This window comes from Cydia strobilella, chromosome 18 (genome assembly GCF_947568885.1).
Source record: "Cydia strobilella chromosome 18, ilCydStro3.1, whole genome shotgun sequence".
NCBI classification, from domain to species: Eukaryota; Metazoa; Arthropoda; class Insecta; order Lepidoptera; family Tortricidae; genus Cydia; species Cydia strobilella.
In genome coordinates, this window is record NC_086058.1 from 3,698,035 (window position 1) to 3,723,456 (window position 25,422).

General features: G+C 37.6%; 5 protein-coding genes across 5 annotated transcripts in view; 2 read left to right on the plus strand and 3 right to left on the minus strand.

Annotated features, from left to right (window-relative positions):
* LOC134749434 (putative phosphatidate phosphatase) overlaps positions 1-25,422 on the minus strand; it is a 136,881-nt gene that overhangs the window by 10,079 nt on the left and 101,380 nt on the right. The gene's annotated exons all lie outside the window — the stretch shown is intronic.
* On the plus strand, positions 276-3,397 carry LOC134749347 (DET1- and DDB1-associated protein 1). The gene is made up of 4 exons (XM_063684266.1): positions 276-440; positions 538-676; positions 2,020-2,081; positions 3,204-3,397. Exons 1-4 carry the CDS (start codon positions 438-440, stop codon positions 3,303-3,305), a joined length of 306 nt encoding a protein of 101 aa, XP_063540336.1. The 5' UTR covers positions 276-437; the 3' UTR covers positions 3,306-3,397.
* LOC134749500 (inactive selenide, water dikinase-like protein) lies at positions 7,162-9,041 on the minus strand. Its single transcript, XM_063684441.1, has one exon. The coding sequence runs from the start codon at positions 8,765-8,767 to the stop codon at positions 7,559-7,561; it is 1,209 nt and encodes a 402-aa protein (XP_063540511.1). The 5' UTR covers positions 8,768-9,041; the 3' UTR covers positions 7,162-7,558.
* Positions 9,655-25,032, plus strand: LOC134749366 (dystrotelin-like). Its single transcript, XM_063684286.1, has 11 exons — positions 9,655-9,978; positions 10,178-10,314; positions 10,648-10,849; positions 16,591-16,822; positions 17,494-17,658; positions 18,730-18,861; positions 19,531-19,775; positions 20,408-20,531; positions 20,750-21,029; positions 21,775-21,978; positions 22,601-25,032. The coding sequence occupies exons 1-11, from the start codon at positions 9,920-9,922 to the stop codon at positions 22,720-22,722; spliced, it is 1,902 nt and encodes a 633-aa protein (XP_063540356.1). The 5' UTR covers positions 9,655-9,919; the 3' UTR covers positions 22,723-25,032.
* Positions 12,930-15,113, minus strand: LOC134749625 (THAP domain-containing protein 5-like). Its single transcript, XM_063684642.1, has 3 exons — positions 14,999-15,113; positions 13,596-13,788; positions 12,930-13,178 (listed from the first exon to the last, which is right to left on the minus strand). Exons 1-3 carry the CDS (start codon positions 15,073-15,075, stop codon positions 12,930-12,932), a joined length of 519 nt encoding a protein of 172 aa, XP_063540712.1. The 5' UTR covers positions 15,076-15,113.

Consider the following 25,422-nt stretch of genomic DNA (forward strand, 5'->3'; position numbering starts at 1 on the left):
CTAAAATTAAAGCGTAATGTAATAATATATAAAAAATATTTTTATAGTTTGTCATAGGACTGTCTCATTTCAAACATAGACAGGGAGAATCATACTATCTTTGTCTCACACTAGTACTAGCACCCAAGAAAAAAGGATGAGTATAGTTTTTTTGTTCTTATTTACTGAAAATTTGGTTTGACCAACTATAGTTTAAAGGCGCTCATTATTTCCACTAACAACATTCATGCGACAGCATCATTTTTACAGTAAGCAACTCAGACAGAGCAACTGTCATTCTCATCTGGTTTTGGAGCTCGGCCTGCAAGTGTTTGCAGTGAATCAGTGATTATATTTTTTTAATCCGGCTTCTTTATTTCTGGCCCAACGTTTATTATATTTGTGTAATTCTGGTTTTCTCGCCGAGTGGTCCAGATTTTTTTAAATTTAAGCGTACAATGGTAAGTTACAAATATGACATGTGTGTCTCGTATTGCGTACGACACCACGAAATTGTTAATTCTTGGCAGGAATCATGTTTCACTTCTTTCTTTCTAGTCGGTGATTGAGTTCCTAAAGGATCTGCCGTCTTACGATGAACATAACTTTACATTATACAACACGGATCATGGCATCAGATACTGCTCTAAGAGACCTTCGATATACCTCCCCACTAAGGACATACCTTCAGAACAGAGTGAGTAAATGCTTTTATTTATCTGTCTCCATAAGGCCTTTTGAATTATTTTGATGATTCAATACTTTGTCAGATTTTTTGGTTATGTTATGCCTCCTCTACAAGAACAGTGTATCTTTGTTTGTTGACATAATGCAACCTATGAATAGTTCGAATTATTTTAGTGTCTTGTCAGATGAGTAAAATAATTAGAGATGTTGAAAGAATTTGTCTTTGCAAGATAGTTGTTATTCTATGTATTTAGAATACACAATTCTATTAAAATTATTTTGTCCATCATACTTTTTAACATTGCAAAATATGACTTCAATTACAATATAATCTGACGGCCATAAGTAATTGTATCACCCACAAAATGATCAATAGGACAAATCTTTCTGGTTCTGGTCTATGAAATTATGAACTTTTGTTTGCTTTGATTAAGTATGGAGGTAGGGACAACACTGAAAAAGGTTCATTTATTTTACTAACATATAATAGAAAAAAATGTGTGTGTTCTAATAAGATTCCTACATAAAGTTGGATGCAAAATATGCTGATATTGACTCATGACCAGGGATCGGAAACCGGTATTTTTTGTATGGTTTTTCGTTCTTTGCTAATTATTTCATTTCTAATTGGGCAATCTAATAATGCGATGTCGTTACCTAAAAACACAACTGTCTTACATTTCAAGTACAAAATATTTCGAAATATATGGTAATTTCGATGTTTTTGCAAAAAAACCGGTTCTCTGTTCATGACTTTATTTTGTATTCAGTGCCAGATTAATCAGTAAGCAAGTAGGCTGGTCGAACTCCTCGAGGAATCCTATCAAACCTGGGGGAGATCTCTCAGAGATCCGAGATTTGCCCTGTATGGAGCAACTCCATTGCATGTTTTTAGAATTCCGTACCCAAAGGTTAAAAACAGGACCCTATTACTAAGACTCCTCTATCCGTCTGTCTGTCACCAGGCTCTCATGAACCGTGATAGCTAGAGAGTTGAAATTTTCACAGATTATGTATCCGCTATAACAACAAATACTAAAAAGTACGGAACCCGGGCGAATCCGACTCGCTCTTTTCCGGTTTTTTTAAATTATGTTTTGATATAGGCATACTTCACATAGCAGGGGAGACTACTGTCCGCGCGCCAATTCTGTGCATTCGGAGGTCGAGGAAGTGGGACGGTGTGCGCCGCGCCCGTACGTACAAAATGGCACCACTCTGTCATGACGATCAACATTCCTAACATTCCTCAGCCGTGCACGGAATTCGCGCGCGGACAGTACAATATATAATATGACTTTAAGACTAAACCCTAAAACATGTTACATTAAACTTTCTTTTTGTGTTTTTCAGTAATAGTAACAGAAAAAACAAATATCCTCCTAAGATATCTACACCAGCAATGGGAGAAAAAGGTAACTGTAATAACATTAATTATAAAATGTTTACCAATATCTGGTTATCATTAGTTCAACTTTAAACTGTTTATCAATCTGAGATCACAAGCAATAAACTAATGAACTTTGACCTTTTCCTTATTAAAAATAAAAAATGCCTATAGCTACTAAGCTTGTTCGACTTATACTAAGATCAACAACACAGATATGAAATTATAGGTAACATAATGGCACCAGTGACTGACAGGGAACCAGTAACCCGACACTTCAATTTTTATCCAAGAAAATAAGAGTAGGAAACCAATCTCCAAGTCCAAGAACAGTCTTTCTATACAAATACAACAAATACAAATAGTTTATTCAAAAAACTATTGTATGTCGAAGGCAAAAATATCGATCCAGACAAATGGCTCAAAAATATGTGAACACGACTTTATTGTGTAAGGTGTAAGAGCGTACACATATTTTTGAAACTTTGGGAATGTATATATATTTATGCTCTTGACTGTACAGTGGTTGCTCTTAAAGACTAAAAATTTTTGATATAAAAAGTGAATAGTTTATAGAAACTTGGGGCACACCAGTTTTGTACTAAAATGACAGATTTGTAGGACAATTAGGACATATTGGGGCAGTTAAATTGTCATTTTCGTAACTGGAAAATAAATAAGTGGCTTAGTTTTATTTTAGTTACAGTAATTTATGAAAAATTGCCAATTGAAAACTAGTGCCTACGCCAATTCTTGGGATTAGTTGCCAAGCGGACCCCAGGCTCCCATGAGCCGTAGCAAAATCCCGGGACAACACGAGGAAGATGATGATCCCAATTTAAAATAATAGAAAAAATGTTGTGTAAAACTGTGTTCCCTGGACTATGTTTTGCACTGTGAAGAGTGAAGTCTGAGTCTGAGAGAGCACCTGTATCACTGCAAGAATACCATATTTCTATTTTACGCTGGTCCCCGGCAAGCTCGGTTCTCCATACAAACGTAGTTCGCTCTCATTTTAAAATGAGAGAGTTCGAGTCCCGAGGAATGACATAGGGTAGTTTTTATCCCAGAAGTCATCCTTTAAGGGGGTGAAAGGGGGGGGGGGGTACTAGCCTGTCAAAAGCTAGTAATAAATAACTTCTAATTCCAGAACAACAACTCCCCCAAAAAAAGGGACCAGAGCCACCTCGAGCAGAACGGCGACGAGCCGCGCCCGCGCAAGAGGCCCTGTCTCAACTCCCCGCTCAACTGAAACCACTTCGGAGTACTTGTGCTTCAGTATTGAACATTCAAGTGTACGGCGTTTTTGTATTACAGTTTGTATTTCGCTATATCAAAATATAAGGGAAAGTGTTTTACCTATGGATTGTTTTACCTGTGGACACTAAGCGCCACTAGCACCATCCTACTTTAATCTGCATCTTCTCAAATGACTTTTTCGCCTAAGATAGTAATCTATTAAACAAATGACATTGTTCCTTTTATGCGAGCGCTCGCCCATTGTGTACCATTGAGTCTGAGCGCGTGCTACGGCGCGTGCCATTGTCAGAGACAATGGTACACAATGGGCGACCGCCCTCACAAAAGCAACAATGGCTTTTGTTTAACAGATTAGCGTCTTAGGCGAAAAAGTCATTTGGAAAAATGCAGACTATAACCCGGGGTTAACCCGTTAACCTAGTGTCATATTGGACTGGAAACTTGGTAACTCCATGTTTAACCGGTTAACCCCGGGTTAGTGGGATGGTGTAAGTGGCACAGAGGCCCACTTGCACCATCCCACTAACTCGAGGTTAAGCGGTTAAACCGTTAACCCAGTGTCAAATTGTACTAGTAACTCTGGTATCTCCATGTTTAACCGGTTAACCCTGGGTTAGTGGGATGGTGCAAGTGGCGCTAAAACAAATTAAAACCCGAACATAAAAAATTAAACATCTGTTAAATCTTTTTGGTTTATGGCAACACTAACTTACTGCCAGATTTAACCGGCTATGTTTAAAGTAGGACAAAGTTAACTGCATGGGATTTGTAATACAAAGTGTGGCAATGTCATCATTAATGTCAAGTTTCTATGAAAATATGATGCTTGTTGACACTCCTTCACTTTGTACTGTTCAGGTCAGTGCAAAGTTAGCGTAGACGGACTCTTAATTAATTGCGTTCAGGTTTTAATTGCCGTGCCATCTTGTGAATGAATTTATTTTATAAGTTTTTGTAACATCCGTCGTCCTTCAGAAAGGTTGAGAAGATTTCATTCCAGTAAATTGTAATTTATTTATTTGTAGTAATTATTACACTTTCCGGAGTTGTATCACACAATGCACCTTAATATTTTCAGTATAAATGTAATTGTCAACAGTTTGGGTAGATTTAAAAATCAATGGCAGAAATAGAGAACAGATTGCTTTTCAAAATGTTTCATTACTTATTTTATTGTTATCACTGTGTGGGTAATAAACAAAGCAATAAGACTTGGTGAAGTATGTGTTCAGTAACCTATAAGTGCTTTGGGCTTATCAGAAGATTATCATGATTATCTATCAAGTACAATCTGGCAAAAAAGAGTAGCAATTAAAAAGTGGCAACACTGTAGTGTCGTCCTGTTTTACTTATTGATATGAAAGGGACGACACTACAGTGTTGCCACTTTTTAATTTCTACTCTCTTTTGCCAGACTGTAAAGGTGATTAAAGTGATGTAATGATTGATTATGATTGTAACTAGTGATGAATAGTGCAGTTTTTATCATAATTGTCATCTTATCAATCTGTTATGTCAAATTATGCTAATTATCTAACGATTTGATTACTTGCATCAGCAAATACCTATATAGTCTCAATCTGCCCTTAATGGCTAGCCTTATAAAGTTAGACCAAGATAAGTCTGCAACGATTTTGATAGCACACGCAGTGTAAGTGTTATTTTAAATGTCAAACTTCTATAAAATCATGACGTGTAAATAACACTTGCACTGCGTATCGTAGCGTAATCGTTGCAGACTCTTCTCGGTCCACCCTATGAATACTTTTGTAAACATTGTAAAGGCAGCTTGCAATTTTTTTGTAAGTTTTGTTTTAAAATATAAATTAATCAGGCTACGGTAAACATGTCTTTTTTTTAAATAAGTATTGTTTTAATAAAAAATTTTTTTTTTAATTTTTTCCATCTGAGGACACCGTGATTGGTTGTTGGCTAACAATTTTAACTATAAAACTCCCGTGAGACTCAAACATATTAATGGTGGGCTTTGGCCCGCAGTACACGGCGCGCCCTCGACCAGTGAAGACGTGTCGTTGCTCCGTGAAGAGGATCCTCGTAAATTGGATCGAAACATGTCGAGCTATTCGTGAGTCTAATACGATAGTGACCCGTTTTAAGATAATTTTAATATGTTGGCTAACAATGCAATAAGTAAAATAATCTGTAATTTATAAATTGCATGTTTAAATTTTAGTTAATTTTCTTCTTTTTATCTGAAGTGGAAATAAAAAATATACGGATGATTCTGATCTTTTTTTTCTAATGCGATTATGATCGAATTTAATATTCTGCATCTGCATCCTTATATCAACCGTACGGTACCCAGTGCTAGTCACAGATCAAGCCTCCAGCCAGATCAAGGCTCAGCTGATCAGCACTCAGCTAAGTGGATTAACCTTTTCGACGCCTTGTCAAACTCAATAACAGTCATCCAGACGCCACGTGACCGAAGTGTCAAAACTGAAATTGAACTTTATGCATATACATGTAGGTCTATGTTGCTCTGTGGTCTATGACCGATTAAGCGGTCTTTGGCGTTGAACCTACGGACCCTACGGTGCGTATATATCGGTCATAAAGGTTAACACATTCACTGCCAGCTCCCGTCCGGCTGGTGCTCTGTTCGTAGGCGCTTTTCGGTACAAAACAGAAAACACGTGTTTTATCGACTACGCTCATAGCTAGCGCTGAATGGCGCTGATAGTGAATGTGTTGAAATAGCTGGCGAAATACCTTTTCATGTCTAAAAGCATGTTACTGAGAGATACTTCTGACCTTCATCATAATTTCCAGTAGTCAGACCACCACCTACTCACTTTGGTGGTAACAAAGAGGATATAATAGGATAGAGTAAATTTTGAAGCCACAGTAAATTCACTGCCATCTTGTGACACATAAAAATATCAAAAAATGTATAGTTGGTCAAGCAAATTTTGTCCGTAAATAGGAACAAAAAAAACTAAATTCATCCTTTTCTTTTAGGCGCTAGTACTAGTGTAAGACAAAGATAGTATGATTCTCTCTGTCTATGTGTGAAATGAGACAGTCCTGTGACAAACTATATTTATAGGATAAATGATTTTTTTTATTTGCAATATTTGCGTTAATTATTTTTATATTATTTGGTCCCATGTTCTTTCACTGATATGCGTTAAAATTGTTAAATACCAAACGAAACCGTCAACGCCATCTATACGAGAGCAGGCCAAGGGTAGTGGCGCCATCTGATCGAGAATCAAATTTTCTTGATTTTCGAGGCATGTTTTTTCCTTAGACTGTATCCATCTATTACGGTGTTAAAAAAATCTTGTCAGTAGACAAAGGCGGTAAATTTAAAAAATGTAGGCACGAAGGGTTACCGTCCCATAGAAATTTGAATTTCGTGCCTTTTTCTACTGACAAGACTTGCTTGACCAACTATATCTATCTTTGGCTACGCGTTTTACCTGTGCAGTTTTGGACTAAGTTTTGTCCTCAGAATAGGTTTTGTCAAAGGACTGTCTCATTTCAAACATAGACAGAGATAATCATACTATCTTCGTCTTACACTAGTACTAGCACCCAAAAGAAAAGGATGAGTATAGTTTTTCTGGTTCTTATTTACTGCCAATTTGGTTTGACCAACATAATTTTACAGTAGTTAATTTATTTATTTATTTATTTTAAAATTTAATTCAGACAACAAGGCCCATATTACACCTTATTATTCCTTATAGATTAACATACATATAAATTTAACTTAAAAACTAAACACTATTTTGGCTAAACAGAATGATAATGCATAGTTTGTAGCTGAATGGATATTCAATTTTACCTTCTAGGTTTGGGTAAGAAATGAAACAACAGCCTGACTGAAAAATAACTTTATTCTAATAATTATACTTTTCACAATTTGCAGAAATGTTCTCATTGACAAGCTGCAAACAAATGTTAGATGTTAATGGGTACCTAATGGAATCATTCTCTTAATTTTAATAGTGATAAATCTTACTTAAATTATAAACACCAAATACTAACTAGAACAAGTCTAAAAGCATTCTTATATTGATTCTCACAAATAAAATCTTGACTGGCTGTCTGTTAACTAACATCAGCAAAAGAGAAAAATTAACTTAAAAATGCAGAGACCTAGCTGTGACAATTAATCAAATTGTTTATTAATAAAGTTTCTAACTAGGCCTCAGTCAAGTCAAAAAAAGTCAAATAGATATTTTAAAGTTGAGATATCTCCAATGAATGTCAATTTTAATCCTTGGCAGGTACTTCAATAACTCGGGGCTTGTCAATGATGCGGGCCGTGCGGTTGCCCTTCTCAACAATTCCGATAATCCAAGCTTGGTAGCCTTCTTGTTTCTCAATATCTTTGCAGTAGGCAGCAGCTTGTTCACGGGGCAGGCAGATCAGCAGTCCCCCAGAAGTTTCCGGGGCATGTCCTTGGAGCAGCTGGAACATGTTTCCGCAAGCCTTTGCCACAGCTGCCATCTTGGCAATTACAGGCAGGTTGTGAATAACAAAAGAAACTTCATTCTTCTGGTGAGATGCCAGATTTTGTGCATGGCCGAGCAGACCGAAGCCAGTAACATCAGTAGAGCCATGAGCATTGTACTTATGCATCAATCTAGCTGCAATGCGGTTCAGTCGGCTCATGGAGTCCATCGCTCGATGGTAAGCTTTACGAACATCCTCTTCCGATACAACGAGCTTTATTCTATTCCAACGTTCAGGCTGGTCGAGCCACTGGTGGGCATTTACTGCAACTTGGGTGCCCAGAGGCTTGGTGAGCACCAACACGTCGCCCATGACGGCGTTGTCGGGTACAATGTATTCGTTGGGCTGGCAAATAGTGGTGGCAACCCCTCCAATGGTGCACCAGGGGTTGATAACGGTTTGGCCTCCAGTGACAGAGGTGCCGGCTTCCAGTGCCGAATCCTTAAAACCTCTCATGATGAGCGGAATCACGACGTCGCGCTCCTTTTCAGTCATTTTAGTAGAGACGCCGAGAAGCATTAGCATATTGTCACATTCAGTCACACCCATTGCGTAGAGATCGCTTAGAACATTGGCACACGCGATTTTACCCATCATGTAGGGATCGTCGACGAGAGGGTAAAAAAAGTCAGTAGTTTGCACCAAACAAAGCCCGCCGTGCCTCAGCGGCGTCACCGAGCAATCCAAGCCGATGCCGATGCGCGGAATCGCCACATGCATAAACTGATCCTGCTCCTGCTGCGAATAGTCCTGCTGAAGAGACTCCACAAGTTTTCCCAATACATCTTGAGGTACTTTACAGCTTCTTCCCTTAAGATCCGCAAAACGAGTCAATCGGAAACTCGCCTCCAAATCATGAGCCACCGGGTCGAATGGCCGACGCAAAGCTAAAGAATTGGGGTTACCGGTCATTTCGAGTTGAGCCGCAGCTAATGAATCTTGCGCTACACTAGATTGATACGACATATTACACTAAAACAAACCAATAACAATATTTGCGCGGATCTTATTAGTACCACAATAGTTCGGAAACCCGACCAAACACGCCGTCCACTGACGCTTGCAAAATGGCGTCTCCTTTTACGAGAAGAAAATGGGGGCCGGAATGTATTTCGTAAAAGCCCCTCCAATTGGTCGATCGGTCACGTAAACAATGAAAGCTTGATTGTGATTGGTAGCAAAGTTTGTTGCCGATGTTTTTGACAAAGAAAACGTACTGAATAAAGCCAAGATTGCGGAGTTTCATCCCGGTTTAACAAGACAAGTGAATTTTGCGGCGTTGCTTATGTTTTGACATTCAGGCTTTTTTTTAGCTTTTCTGATGAAGAAACACGAAACAGAATTACATTTTATTTATAATAAAAATTGCAAAACATAAAAATACGTATTATAATATAGTTTGTCAAAGGACTGTCTCATTTCAAACATAGACAGAGAGAATCATACTATCTTTGTCTTACACTAGTACTAGCACCCAAAAGAAAAGGATGAGTATAATTTTTTTTGTTCTTATTTACTGACAATTTGGTTTGATCAACTATAGTTGGTACTAGTGTAAGACAAAGATAGTATGATTCTCTCTATGTTTGAAATGAGACAGTCAGTCCTTTGACAAACTACAGCCGGCCCAACAATTTTGTCAGTAGAAAAAGGCGCAAAATTCACATTTACTATGGGACGGAAATTGCTTGACAGAGTATATATTGTTTTTCTTTGATTATTTTAATAATCCATTAAAATATTCTGAATAGTTTTCTTAAGTTGCCTAACATGGTTTATTACGCCTAATAGTTCCGTTTATATTTTTTTGTACAATTTTTTTTCACGTGGCAACCTGGCAACATGCTTTTATTTGGCATTTTGTTTTTTCTGCCAATCACGAGAAAGTATTAAAAAGTTGGAATTTAGGTGCTACTGTGATAGGAGCGCTACTGTGGTTTTGATAAGAAATCCTTTTCCATTGGTTTAAATTCAGTCAAATTAAAGTTTTCGGAAAGTTTTGAATAAATGCTGGCGGTTTGATTTCGTCGGCAATATTTGGACAGTGAATATTTTGATAATGGCTATATTTTACTTATGTAGCTAAATTATGAACATCCATAACAATCATAATACACAATGGCTCTAAGCGGGTTTAGAAAGATAGACAATGAAGCGGGCTACCCGTGTTATATCGAGTAAGTATCCGGCTGTGAATCGAACGAATTTATCCTAAATTGTACGGCTTACTATATAGAATATTTTAAGTTTTATTTCAATATTTGCATTATATTTTAACTCTATATATTAAATAACTCGATTGTGGTCGGTCATTGATTCGTGTTATTAAGTAAACCAGCACAAGAATGCGGAAGTAATGTCAACTCTCGTTTACAGTGAAGCAACTGGAATTCAGCAAAATGACCATCCAGAATTTTGCAAGATCATGGAATCTCTGGAAGAGTACAACGGGATTAAATACAGCGCGTATCGTATCGCCTTTAAGGTGTTCGCCCTGCAGAGACAGCTTAGGGGTTAGTACCTATTCCATTTACATAAATCTTGAATGTAGAACATTAAACTGATTACCACCTAAGCTGAGGTATTTGAGTTTACTTTTAAAGCTTTTAACGAATATTGGACTGTTATCCATACTAATATTGTAAATGCGAAAGTTTGTCTGTCTCAGTCTGTTCCGATTTAGTTGAAATTTGGTATAGAGATAGTTTGAGTCCCGGGGAAGGACATAGGGTAGTTTTTATCCTAGAGGTCATCCTTTAAAGGGGTGAAAAGGGGGGTGGAGTCATTTCGACTGGGTAGTCGACATTGACCTCTGTGTAAACATGGTCTAACTTTAAAATTCATAGTTCCAGCCCTACGCATTAGTTCCGGAGTGTTCGCTCGCCACCAGCTAAGCCTATCAGAGACAAGCTTATCGCTGGACACAGGGGAACTGGAGGCGGTGCTGGCTGACATATACTTTGCTGCAGAGAAGGAAGGCCTGTTCACAGGGGACGTTGACTTGGCAGTGGACTTGTTGATCAATCTGCTGCTCAATGTGTATGATAAGTAAGTTGCTGATTAGTAAAACTTAGAGCTCAGATATAGGGAGCATAATTTATTGACAGGTAGAGAGTTCCTATTTCTATATGATAAATTGCTCATCAATCAATACTTTTCCCTAAAGAAAAAAAATATTCGTCTCGTATTTTGTACAACGGCATAGAGAGCATGCGGTAAAGTCGTGACGTTTAAGGCATGTCACTGCGAATCCACACCGTCAGCATATTTTGTGATTCCATACCGTCACTGTATTTTGAGCAGCAGTGTGGCCGATTCTTAATATATTAGTCTATAACATAGCAAACACCCAGTGAAGTAAACTGTACAGCTATCACGGTTCATGAGATTGAGCCTGGTGACAGACAGACAGACAGACCGACGGACAGTGGAATCTTAGTAATAGGGCCCCGATTATTACCCTTTGGGTACGGAACCCTAAAAATTTGTAACATAAATATGTTATCTGCACACCTTTAAAGTTTAAAGGTATGCACAGTTTGAAAAACACTGCTTTAAACAATATAAGCTTGCTGAGCTTTTACCGCTCAGTTGAACAGCTGTTGTTAAGTTTTGACTCATTGAAGTGGTACAGGAGTGTATTTGTTTATGATGGTGCAATTGCTGGTGCCTATTAGATGAATCCTATGATTTAAGAGGCCGTAGTCGATTTTGGAGCAAAAATGTAAAATTGATAGATTTAGTCGTTGAAATTATACACGTTTTGTTACGTAATATCTAAATAACAAGTATTGATTTCTATTAGCACGTCTTCTCATCTTGCCTTTTAATAATGAGGTCGCGAGCGTGCGTCACCGTAATGCATGAAGAGAAGGGGCAGTTTTTAAAATTCATCAAAAAATCATGGTGGTAAATAAATTATACAAATTGATGTATAAGAATAGTTTCAGCAAATGTTGTAGATTGTTTAAGTATCGAAATTACGTTGAAATTAAGTCGATTTTCAGAGAAATTGTCACTTGTTTTGAAGTAATTTCTGGAGAAAATTGATTTCGTCTAACTTTCATTTACACTACTTCAAAGTCATAATAATAAAAATGTAGTCTGATAAACGTCAAGTTCCTGATATGTGTAATATAAAATTACCATGTTTAGCAGTCCAAACTTTACGAAATTTACAAATAAGAGCGACAAAATCAGTGCTTTACGCGCGTTTACCTAAACTTCCATCAGAAAAGCAAACATTACTAATTTAGTGAGTCTGTTTTCAAAAAAAATATCTGATAAAAAGTAAGATAAGAAGACGTGCTAATAGAAACCAGTACTTGTTATTTCAATTAGGTAACAAAAGGTGTAAAATTTCACGGACTAAATCTATCAATTTTACATTATTGCGACTAAAATCGACACCGGCCTCTTAAGGTAGCTGGCTGATTAAGATGCAGTAGGATCATTAAGATAATATGGTTGCCAAAAATTTAATAAGCAATCTTATGGATTTTCTCTAGGGACTTCAGTGATTCAAATCCAGATTTTTGACTTTTGCTTGATAGAAAATAATTACGAACATAGGTCTAAAACGTACTTTAAAAATTTGCTCAAAAATTAAAAATGTGAAAATGCCCAATTTTATTTTTGAGAGAACTCAGTGGTTATTTTCTTTTTTAAAACGATTGAAATTCAAAAACATGATTTCCGTAGTCCCGAGCATGCACATCCATCTCGCTCTCGCCTATGCTCAGTGAGAGTGAGAGAAGAACAGGAACCTACGGGGTTAAGGAAACAAGCATAAAAACTTAGTTTGCTACTGTATCTTCTTCTGCTGCTTTCATTGGACCTGCTCCAAAATTAACCAGGCCAAGTTTGTGCTTGTTATGGAACAGTTTTGCTGTCTACTTTTGTTTTTCGAATACTAATGAACATATCAACAGGTTTTTCATTATTTTGACATTTATTTTCTAGTATCCGTAACAATCCTGTTGTTAAACCCGGCTCCACATCAACTTTCGAATACCATCTTCTTCTTTTTTTCTCTTCTTTCTTTGTTTCTCTAACATATATTTATAAGTAGTAGCTGGCGAGTATTGTTCTTTTATAATTTCAAAAAGATATGTCTAACTCTACAACTTCAGCTTTTGCCTAATTTTTGCTTCAACGCTTCAACTTCTTCTTTATAAGAAAGACATTTCTTCTTTAAATATCGGTTTTGTTCTTTTAATGCCCTACATTTATTAGCAAGATTCTTTCTAGCAATTATTTCTTTTTGGAGTTTCTCTTTTAAAACAATTTCATGCGGAGAATCAAAAATAGACTCTGAATCGCTGACGGATATTGGATCTGATGTTTCCTCTTGTTTGGAAGGTCCAGGTGGCGGATCCTAGAACATAAATATATTTTTAAGACAGCCAATTGTGTACCATGATTCACCAAAAAGAGAGCACCGTGTAATTTTAATTATTTTATCTGGACTTTAATTTTCGATAAAAATATCACTGGGCAATCTTAATAGTATCTATCCTTTTGATTATTGAAATTGTCGTATAAAAATATGTCATGTAGGTATATTTAATCTATCAAATACATAGAAAACACCCATGACTCAGGAACAAATATCTGTGCTTATCACACAAATAAATGCCCTTACCGGGATTCGAACCCATGACCATCGGCTTCACAGGCAGGAGGCAGTGTCACTACTAGGCCAGACCGGTCTTTAAAAATATATAATTTATCAAATGTAATATATAATCTTATGTTTTGTAATAAATAAATCTAAAATCTCAAGAAAGTTTACATTTTGTGGATTGTATGGTACTGCACATTCTTTCAAAAAGCCTCGTCCCGATTTTGAAATGTACTTGTCTTGTTCTCTAAAGTGCACTGAACATATGTATGTATATTGATTGGGTAGCCAAGTTTCCTCGTTACGATTCTTCTGTACAAATCGGATCCAATATTCACTTTTTTCATGGCCAGGCCGAAGAAACCTTGAACAATAAAAGTAAGCATGAATTTTAATAATTATAATAATGGAAAAAAAAAAGAAAACAACTGTTGATCACTACATAGTATATAAGTCGCTTTCCGCTTTTTCATAGATAGAGTGCATAGGTAGTGTTTTAAATTCGATAGATAGAGTGATTCAAGAGGAAGGTTTATATGTATAATTTGTAGGTTTTGTGTAAATCATTTTAATTAATTTGATTTGATGAAAGTTTATTATTCATATTCATTATTACATCACAACAATAAATTACTCTTACTCTAAACTATACTACCATAGAAACTAATACTAATAATAATATGTCACAATTAAAATAAACCCACACATTTCACAATTCACAAACACACATTCATTCACATCTTAAATAATCAGCCATATAAATCGTCCCGCGACCCACCCGATGCAAAGGTGCCCATCACGCTTGAACCGCGACGGACAATCTTTGCATCAGGAAGGTCGCAGCGCGAGGATCCAAACCTCTCTCCCGCATGCGTTTCCCCACTTCCCCGAAAAAGGCCTTGGCCTCCGCACACCAGCACCCCGTGTGTTGTGTAAATTAGTTGAACTATCCGTGCGAAGCCGGGGCGGGTCGCTAGTAATGTCATAGTCTCGCACTCTCAGCCCCTCTACTACTTTCACTAAAATCGAATACAATGTAAGTGAAGCAAAAAGCAAAGTAAGCTTGTTCGAATTGCTGAGGTGAATAACCGTCTACTGTACCGTACCGTATGGTACCGTACACAATGTTTGAAATAACGAAAAAAAAATTTTTTTTAATTTTACAGAAGGAATTTGAAAGTTTACTTTTTATTGAAAAACACTTGAAAAATAAGTCACAGAAAATATGTAACATTAACATGACATGATCATTTACATTATTTTGGTTTCATGTACCTACTATTAAAATGTAATCATTTAGTAGGTACAGTTAAGGGCATAAATATATATACATTCCCAAAGTTTCAATAATATGTGTACGCTCTTATACCTTAGACAATAAAGTCGTGTTTACACATTTTTGAGCCATTGTCTGGATCGATATTTTTGCCTTCGACTGTACCAAACAAATGTGCACAGTTTGTGAAATTTTAGCTTTGCGCCGAAGAAAATGGCGTTCCATTGTGAATGTGAATGTTAAAAGTGACATTTCGTAATAATGTAGTGTTCGTAAAATCAGTTTTTCGATTCCTTACCTGTGGAATGTTATTCCATTGCTTGCATTATGTTTTTTTGTACTGTTGCTACAACTTTTGAGTACGCACGAAGGCATTTTTTAATTCTTAATTATTATGTTTTTGTTCCGATACACGCGTGGCGTCTTGTCATTAGTAGAAAACGTACTGAACGCAATGAAGTTCCGGCACTCCATTGAGGTGCGGAAAAACATTCTTAAGCCCCCTACGGCCCCTACACACTCCGACTCGGACATGACTCCACACTCGCGTTCGCGGCTTTGCGCCGTGATTCGCGAAAACATTCTTAAGCCCCCTACGGCCCCTACACACTCCGACTCGGACATGACTCCACACTCGCGTTCGCGGCTTTGCGCCGTGATTCGCGCACGAGTGTGGAGCGGGCTTTAGAGATGTCCTCTTGCTTGTTACTCAATAATTCCAAAAATAAAATTGTCATATAGTGCGAGTGCTGAAATTACGCCCAATAATTAATGAAACTTATAAAAACATAAACGAGCTATGATTTTTTTTAGTAAGTATATCAATGTCCGGTTTTTTTTACCCAGCTGTATGATACGTTATGATACACTTCTTCTTCTTCTTTTAAAATTATGGCTTCAGCCCAGTGGGACTATTTCGCCAGTATCAAGGTATTAAGAGGTTTAAAAACGACAAAAATTGTACGGTTGTACAAGACAGTGTACGGTGATTTGTTAGCTCTTGTAAATCGATAGCTAGACTTTACAAGAAGCACGTGGACTACCGGCCGTTGACTCCAAGATGGTGGTTAAACGCGCTTCAAAATTAATTCTCCATTCACTGCACACTACCACATTAGTTTACTGTATAATAAGCTATCGATATTACACTTTAAACAATATTAATGAGCAAAAACAAAGTAATTAATCACGATGCTAACTATCAAGATGGCGCTCGAACCGGAAGCTCCTATGATACACTTTTGACGTTGGAAGTTTGACAGTGACAGCATACATTCCGCGTCTCTTCTATTTCCGCACACTTTTGTATGATTATCTCAGATGATTTTTTCGGGCTCGGGCCCTAATCTGTTAAAGAAAAGGTATTGTTCCATTTATGCAGTGGTTACACTGCTTACTGCTAATAACCCCGACATAAGAGCTCGGCCGAATTGCACCTTCCCATACAAACGTAGTTCCGCTCTCATTTTAAAACTACGTATTGGATTGTAATGTAACTTTGCACTTACAATGACATGAGGTATATCTAGGTCTGAAATTAGTTTATATAGCTCCAGTCTATAAAACAAACGAAATAGAGCAAAAACAAGTTTTGTATGAAAAACATAAATGCCATCAAAAACATTACATGTAAAAAGATACCAGTCTCGCAACAGTCGCAACGCAATACTGCTACTACAAAAAAGTTTAGAGATGTATTAATTTTAGATAAATATTAGATATCTTTAATTTTGAATACATATAATGACTTAAATAGATATTTAAAACTACGCAACGGATTTTGATGCGGTTTTTTTAATAGATCGAGTGATGTAAGAGGAAGATTTATATGTATAATTTGTAAAGGTATTTGTTATTCGCTAGTGTAATTAATATTTTGAATTCTTTCAGAGACAGAAAAGAGCCAATCAGAGTGCTAGCCGCTAAAACGTTGCTTATCATCCTGAGCGAGGAGTCTGTGTCAGACAAATGGGCGGCTCTAGCCAACTGCTGCGCGGACCACAACGGTTGCGTTTCACCGAGACGGCTGGCGGCCCTATTGGCGAATGTAGCCGCCCTGCCAGAGTTATTGGGCGATCCGTGCGAACAGATACAGAGCGACATTGACAGTTGCTTTGATAAGGTATGTGTTACAAACAAAGAGAATATACACGTTGGCTAAAAAATAAGTGCCAGGGAGGTTTTGGGATTATACTGAGCAACGTTTACTATGGGACCAACCCCGAAATCGCTGTAAAAGTTTTTGGCTGTTTCATACATAACACATTTTGGCTGGTCCATTTTCTATGGGAGGGTAATTTTTTTTTCTCGATTTCGTGGTTGGTCCCATAGTAAAAGTTGCTCAGTATAATCCCAAAACCTCCATGGCAACGGAAATGCACTTATTTTTTAGCCACGCTGCATAGGATAGAGGGTTACTGTCATAGTACATTTTGTAGTCACAGTAAATTTACTGCAATCTATCGACACACGATTAAAACTAAAAATAAAAATGTATAAAAATATGAAAAAATGTATATATGTATATGGATAAATGTTTTTTTATTTGTATTTATTATTTTTATATGATTTTGAGCTATTGTCTTTCACTGATATGTGTTAAAATTGTTATATATCAAACGACACCGTCAACTCTATCTAGCCGAAAATAGACCAAAGGTGGTAGCGCTATCTATGCGAGAATGAATTTTGCTCGATTTCCGAGGCACGTTTTTTCCTTGTCAGATTGTTATTCCAATAAATGTGTTGAGCTATTGGCATTGTTGGCATTGGCAAGCACTTGTTTGTCCGCAGAGCGCCGGCATGCTGGGCGCGCCGGCGCACAGCGTGGCGGCGTGGGGCGCGTCGTGCGCATGCGCGCCGGGGAGCTGGCTGGGCGGCGTCGCCAGAGTGCGCGCCAGCAGGAACAGTTCCTGCGTCAGCGCCGTTTGTGCCAAGTGTCAGGAACCGCTCATACAGGTACACTCCAAAGGACCATGGGCAACTTTGTATGGAGCCTGGTCCAAAAACCAACAAAAATGAGAGTTAGGTCATTAGATATATTATAATGAAATGTTTTAATAGGTATTTTTTAAATACATTTATTTACATACAAGATATATACAGTGGTACTACGTAAACGAAATTAATAACTAGCTTAAATCTAAAATAGGCCCTTGAGGCATTGTACCAAGGATGCTGGCGGCATTTCCCCGCTGTATCGCAATGCTGATACGTTGTGCGAGAAAGCCGCCAGCTCTTCGGTCACCAGTTACGTCAACCAGACGCTTCGCGATTTCTGCAAACAACTTATGCGCGCTGGGACCCCATGGACCTAGAGTTTCAACTCCAATAGGTATAGGTATTAGATAGTAAGTTACACATTGTTGTTGTGCCCCAACAGGGTGTCATGAATTGACTAACTTATCTGTAACATCTTATTATGTAATTATGTTCATGACTATGCAATAAATGAAATACAAATACAAAATACAAAGTTCTTTATTTAATAAATTATTTAATTTATTATTTTTATTTAATATGAATTGAAATAGATAGGTATTTTTATGTACTTAATTTTGTTCTATGGGCACCGAGCGGAATTCCATTCCAGAACTATTGATAATTTAGCCAAAATGTCGTCAACCTTATTACCTAGGTAATAGAGTCCAAGTAAGTAACTTAATTACTGCAGGGTAAATGTTCGCGCACCATTCGCTGTGCTCGCCCGCCGGTGGACTATATTGCCTAGGTAATAAGGGTGACGACATTTTGACTAAAATACTAATAGTTCTGCAATGGAATTCCGCTTGGTGCCCACAGAACGAAATGAAGTACAGAGAAATACCTGTCTAATGACCAGTTAGGTCATATAGATCAGATAGGTATTAACTCTGTTGGTTTTTGGACCATTTTGACGCATAGTCCTTTGATCAATGAGATTCATGAGTCATGAGATGATCTTCCGATTAGGTATCCAGCACTTTTTAGCATCATACCATGTTTGTTAATAATTATTTATTCATACTCTTATTCATTCCTACTTTACAGGTTCTAAAATTCAAATGCTCCAAATGCTGCGATACATACTTCTGCGAAAAGTGTTACCTGTATGACAAAGACTTGACGACAGTCGGCGGGCACAAGAATACTCATTTAGTTCTGGAAATTATTGATGGAGAGGTAAGCAACCGCGGCCGGCATTTATACATATAGTAGCGGCAAAAAATCTATCATATTCCTATTTTCTTGCGGGCATTCATTCGAAAATCTGTGAAATTAGACTTTATATCATGTAATGCCGACGACGATGATGCCGGACGACTTGTGGGCCAAGTTAAACACGGAGTGGGAGCCCCACGAGCCTAACCGGGGATCCGTCAGACCTCGTCGGCGATGGCGGGATAAATTGGATTCCTTTTTGAGAGGCTGGCCAGATATAGCACTAAACAGAGACGAGTGGAAAAAGTGGGGGAGGCCTTTGCCCAGCAGTGGGACACAGTGGGCTCTAAATTATAATTATCATGTAAACAATGATTCATTCTTTCCACGCTGTATGATATGAAAGAGAGAGGTTTATAATGGAGTTGGCCGGTTAAAGTGTTTTAAACATGGCGAGCATAGGTTTCTCCTACATTATAGTTGATATAGTGTCATATTCCGGTTTCCTTTTTGGAATTTTATAGTCAGGATGCTTTACATATTCTTATAATCCTTTTCAAGCACTGTCACTACAATTTCAAATTTTCAATAAGTAATTAATATGAATAATAATGATTTTCTTAACAATACAATATGCTACGAAAAAGTGATATTGTTGTACCTTTCATGAATTCTATTTTCTTATTTCAGAAACCCCAAGAATGTCTAAGCTTCATGAAAACAATGAGACGCTTCTTCTTCTGCACCAAAACTAGAAAGAAGGCCAAGAAGAAAACCGCAAAGAAAGCAACTAGCATGACGAAAGAGAAGGAGATAATTAAGAAAGAGAGGCCGGCTATGTTCACGTCGACGGTGGGGAAGGCGTCGGGACATGTGAATAATAACCCGGCGAGCATGCTGCAGGATATTATTGTGCAGTTGGAGACACAGAATAAGTAAGTTCTATTAAGTTTATATACAATTCGCCCCTGCTGACAATTCACCCCAAAAAAGTTTCGCGGTAGCTGTCCAAAGTCACCAGTTTGACTACAGCGCCAACTGCGTTTAGTTTGGCATGTTTGACCCTATGACACTATTTGCGACTTCTTTCTGCGAACGTCGGATATTAAATTAATTGATCCTTTCTGACACATCAGTTTTTAGGGTTACGTACTTCAAAAGGAAAAAGAACCCTTATAGGATCACTTTGTTGTTCACCCTTTATCTCGGGAACGCGTGGAGGTATTAAGTTGAAATTAATAACATATACTCAGGTCTACAGTCCCTCGATGCTGTGAAATAATCAAACTTCCAAGTTAACGTAAAAAAAAAGATACGGCCGTTTATGCCGCAAAAAACGTATATTTAGACACTCAAGGGAATCAAAATTTATAGGGTACTTTCCGTTGACCTAGAACTATGAAATTTGGCAAGTCATATCGTCTTTCACTACTAATACAGGGAAAAATCTGAAAACTATAAATTTGTAAAAAATAAAAATACAAAGACTAGCACTTGGCCGGTTTTTTATATTGATATTTTCCACAGCACTTATCTTCAATAAATAATGTTTTTATACTATTTTCAGAGCTCTAGAAGAACTGTCGAATCAGTTACAAAATGCGAAGGAACCAGAAGAGGGGCTGAGAGTGAAGGTGGACGCTCACTGGAGTCAGATATCCAAGCAAATAAACAGGCTGAAAATACTTAAGGTAAGTCAAGTTTCAACGGTCAGCTGTAAGATTGACATCTGATCATCATTTTTTGAGAGCCCACAACCGAAACGCAATGAATCACAGGCACAGGGCAAAAGAAGAGATGTGAGAAGTATAGTGTATAAGCCAAATTACATTATATTGGCCCTCCGCGCGATCTGCGTATAAAATTTATTGTTTTAAGTTCTCGTTTTACAATCTTCTTTTGATTGCAGGAAAACCTCTCATCTAACACAACACTACCAACAGCAGACCCCGAACACCCCCAAGCGTTTGATCTCTTCAGCCCCATACCGACCCTAGAACAGAGCGACAAGCGCTCCAAGATGTCCCAGCCTCCGAGAGTACTAAGTCTGGACTCCGGAAACTTCTCCGTGATGTCCAAACAGGAGCCGCTGGTGACAGTGTCCGGAGATGACTTGAAACCGGTGATGGTTCATAAGTCGGACAGTATATCAACGGTTTCGATGAGGGATATCAGCAATTGGTATAATGGTAAGAGTTCCAACAGTTGTTATGCTATTACTGGGTCCCATCTCAACAAATACAACGACGCGACGACGACGCATATTAAATAGTTGTGGCCACTGTTACATTCTGTATTCTTGGAAATTACAATAGCGTATTCTCCTGCTAGTCAAATCAGTTTCTTTTTTAGGACGGTCAAAACGATTTGCTAATATGGAATTCATATGAAAACTAATATAGCGACGTCACGGTCAACTCACCTACTTTTTATACTTCTATCCGATTTATTAAATAGAAATTGTGTTTTAAAATAACTGCTTTCTGTGTTTTTCTAATAATTATCTGGTGCTTTATTTCGTGCATGGTGTGAAATAATTTATTTTAAATACAGGAAACATCCCTGTTATGATAAAAAAAATACGTCCGTAAAAAAAGTCCGTTTGATATGAGGTGTAAAGATGGCTCGATAAAAACATTCGTCTAATGGTAGTCCCACACCGGCCATTATATAATGTAATACAACATCGTGTGACAGGGTCAAGATAGTATGGTTAGTGTTTTATTATGTTATACCTGTCACGGAATGTTATGGACCCCCATAACTGTCTTTTCTGACTTTTTTATTGTTTTAATGCATCTTTAGTTCAATTCACACCATGGAACACAATTAACACAATTGCCCAATTTTAGTGTAGAAATATTCCGCTTAGCTTTTTTCCTATATATTAATCTTACTTAAAAAAGTAAATTTTAACCAATCTATTTATTACAGAAACAGAGCAAGCAAGCAAGCAAATAACCTTGCCGAACCAGGCAGACTGCACGTCCCAGTCTATATCAGCCACCGAACAAAAGTACGCGGCCGACATCCGCTCAGTAGAGACCAGTAACGACAAGATGAAGGAACTCAACGCGGACTTGGACACGGTGCTGGACCGGCTGCAGCAGATACTGACTAATAACTTCGCTATGGATGGTTAGTGTATAAAAAAAACCATAAACAGACTGGATTTGGCATGTAGAACAAATATAAGACATTATCTCTTTTGGCAGGGAGATTGATATTACCCAGTAAATGTACCCAAGTTTTCTAAAACATTATCTTCTACATGTATTATTCAGTTAACTTCTTGTAGGTAGCCAAAATAACCTTTAGTTTAATGTGGTAATGACCACACATTAAACATGAGTTTAATTTTCAATTTTGTACTTAGTTGTAATAGTATAGATATTTCAAAGATAGATATTTGAACTATGTTGTTTTTAATGCACACAATATAGTAAAAATTTGCTTTAAAGACTCATTGACTGCCGTAAAACCTTTAGAAATTTTATAATCCAGCGATTTCCTACAATGATTTTATAATTAATTTCAATGATGGACGTATTTATGCAAACGGGAACCAACCCACACCAAATACTCATTGTAAATCAAACCTTAATGTTAAAACAATGTAGTCTACATTTGAATGAGTTGGTTGGTTGGTTTGGGTTGGTTTCTATTTGCAAAAATACGTCCAGTTATAAGGTTCCTTTTGTTTGTTTTCTGACACCCCATTATTCTTATTGAACACTAAAGCTTGCCGTTTTTATTTCAGAATCTTCGTTCGACAACAACCAGCTACGTGAAACCGCGAACGAGATGGAAGGGTTGCTTGGAACGCTGATCCGAGGCGTGGAACAGAGAGCTACCTTCAATGCCACTAAGGGGTTAGTCTAGCGTTACCCTCTGAGCGCCATGCGTATCGTGCGCGGCGCGTTATCGCAAGTCTTGTCCGAATGCACGAAGCAAGGGCCTGACACTCTTTGATAGAGAAAAATATGCTGCCCAAATTTTATATGAATATTTCCTACCCCCGGTCGCTCGGTGGCGCGTCTATAACTACTTGTATATACTATGTCTATAGCACGAAGGTTGATATTGGGCTCAAGCCGGGCACGTCAGTTGACGTCTTTGGCGGTCAAAGGGCTAACTATTTTCTATGTTGACTATTTTCGACATATTTTCGCTCCTATTGCTTTGGATGCAGCTATCGGGTACAGGGAAACAGTAGAGCTGTTTTAACCGTTTTATGTACCACTTGCAAGCTGTTAATATTTTCTTCTTCTACTCGTCGACTGTAATGGTTGAATTAAAATTCCGTATACCAAACTATAATTGCGTACTTTCCATGTATGGACTCCCAACTCAACTATAATATTCATTTCGATACGCTGTAGTCAACCATAAAAGAATTTGACCAATCACCTGCCGCCGTGCTCCCGTAGAAAAACCATAAACGCGCGACTATTTTTGTCTACAGAGATACTTACCAATTTTCATTAATTATTTAGGTTTTATAGTAAAAAAAGTATTATTTTAGATAACTTGTGAAAATAAAACAATAGTAATATAATCAAGCTTTTCAATCTCGTACCTTACTTAGGCAACTCAGCAATCTTCGGTACTGGACTGAAAAGCTCTCTTTTATATCACGATTGTATAAAATACTATTGTGCTTTAACCAGCAATTTTATTGTTATTATTTGATATGTCTCAAGGTGCCATTCATTTATTACGTAAGACGATTTATGCCAGTTTTTGACTCCGTCCCTCCCCGTCCGTCCGTCTGTTTGTGTAAGAAAAAATAAGAAAAGGCTGACCCCCTCCTCCCTATATTAGTTACATATTATAAGTATTCCGTAAGAATCTACAGGAAAATATGAATACACGTTTGGTTTGTTTTAGTGTGTATTTAAAAATAAAATTAAAAAAAACAAAGGTAACTGGAGCCCGTTTAAGCTAACTCTGCACCGTCTTTGATAGCATAGTGTGTGGAAGTATTATTTTATGCGTCATAATTTCATAGAAATCAAAAGAAAATCTCATCTTTGTGATCTTACGTAAGAAAAAAATAAGATAAGTTCGACCCCCCTCCCCCCACCTTGTGTGTATTGTTGTGTATTTAAAAAAAAGAATTTAAATCGTCTTACGTAATATATGAATGGCGCTCAAGTGTTTTTAAGGTCTCAAATGTAATGTGTTTTTTTATTCAATATGCTTTTTGTTTATATTTTTGTTTCGGTAAAATTATATTATGGACTTGACTAAGCATCTCATTAGATTTATGTTATGTACTTTTTAGGGTTCCGTACCCAAAGGGTGAAAATGGGACCCTATTACTAAGACTCCGCTGTCCGTCTGTCTGTCTGTCACCAGGCTGTATCTCATGAACTGTGATAGCTAGACAGTTGAAATTTTCACAGATGATGTATTTCTGTTGCCGCTATAACAAATACTAAAAACAGAATAATAAAAATATTTAAATGGGGCTCCCATACAACAAACGTGATTTTTTTTGCTGTTTTTTTTTCCGTAATGGTACGGAATCCTTCGTGCGCGAGTCCGACTCGCACTTGGCCAGTTTTTTAATGTTTTGATACATCGAAACGGAACTTATTACATATATTTTGTGATAAGAATCTGAAATCTCAATTGATCTGAGTATACATAAAGTCATCGTCAATAGGACTTGCAAACAATGTAAACAAACCATTTTACTTTAAATCATTTTACGGTTTAGACACTTGTCACTCGCGCGACATGTTTCAAACACACCACTGTGCCCGCCTACAACGATAGCGCAAGACCTCCCCCAACCGGCTTTCTCAGCGCGCGCGCAGCGAGCGACCCGGCGCGCGGCAGCGGCAGTACGCAATACACGCTCGTCGTGAACGCTGCTCGCACTATTAGTGCTTGAGAAAGGAGACCTAGGCTCTCCGAAACATGTCGCGCGAGTGACTAAAACAAGTGAGTCTAAACCGTAAAATGATTTAAAGTTAGTATGTCTCACAACAGTTTAAATTCGAATAAACCATTTTACCTTCATTACTTCGTAATCTCGCCCTTTAAAAGGACAACTATGACCTTATCAACAGTCTATATATAATATTGTCTTCGGTTACCGCGATAGTTACTCATGAAATAAAACTATGAAAACGGATTATATCGCGTATATTGAATTTATAATACATCCCGACGTTTCGAACTCTTTACAGCGTTCGTGGTCAACGGGTGACTGAGGAAAAATTACAAAATGCAAAAATACCCACATACTAAAATAATGAACAATCATAGACTACAAACTTTAAGGCTGGTTGTACATGCAAAATCGGTTCATAAGGCTAGTTATACACTATAATTATTTTTCAAGTAAAGATATATATATATACGCGATAAAAAACTATGCCGGCTCCAACCCTACACCACGGACCCGAGAAGATTTAATTCCCTCCTAAATTGTAGGAGGGTATCCCAATATGGGACCGGCAACAAACTCGGCGGGACACATCTTTTCAAAACATCAGAATGTCCAGCATCATCCAACACTACGGTCTCACAGTCTATGTCTCGCTTGCTCCTTTAATTTAGGAGGGAATT

What these genes read in the sequence shown, in the direction of transcription:
- LOC134749347 (XM_063684266.1), top strand. An exon ending in GGACATACCTTCAGAACAGA is followed by an intron (nt 677 to 2,019) that starts GTGAGTAAATGC and finishes TGTGTTTTTCAG; the next exon opens with TAATAGTAACAGAAAAAACA. An exon ending in ACCAGCAATGGGAGAAAAAG is followed by an intron (nt 2,082 to 3,203) that starts GTAACTGTAATA and finishes TTCTAATTCCAG; the next exon opens with AACAACAACTCCCCCAAAAA.
- LOC134749500 (XM_063684441.1), bottom strand. Translation starts at nt 8,767, where the DNA reads ATGTCGTATCAATCTAGTGTAGCGCAAGATTCATTAGCTGCGGCTCAA.
- LOC134749366 (XM_063684286.1), top strand. Translation starts at nt 9,920, where the DNA reads ATGGCTCTAAGCGGGTTTAGAAAGATAGACAATGAAGCGGGCTACCCG. An exon ending in CCTGCAGAGACAGCTTAGGG is followed by an intron (nt 10,315 to 10,647) that starts GTTAGTACCTAT and finishes TAAAATTCATAG; the next exon opens with TTCCAGCCCTACGCATTAGT. An exon ending in GTCAGGAACCGCTCATACAG is followed by an intron (nt 17,659 to 18,729) that starts GTACACTCCAAA and finishes CCTACTTTACAG; the next exon opens with GTTCTAAAATTCAAATGCTC.
- LOC134749625 (XM_063684642.1), bottom strand. Translation starts at nt 15,075, where the DNA reads ATGCCTTCGTGCGTACTCAAAAGTTGTAGCAACAGTACAAAAAAACAT. An exon ending in AATGGAATAACATTCCACAG is followed by an intron (nt 13,789 to 14,998) that starts GTAAGGAATCGA and finishes TTATTGTTCAAG; the next exon opens with GTTTCTTCGGCCTGGCCATG. An exon ending in TACCATACAATCCACAAAAT is followed by an intron (nt 13,179 to 13,595) that starts GTAAACTTTCTT and finishes TTTATGTTCTAG; the next exon opens with GATCCGCCACCTGGACCTTC.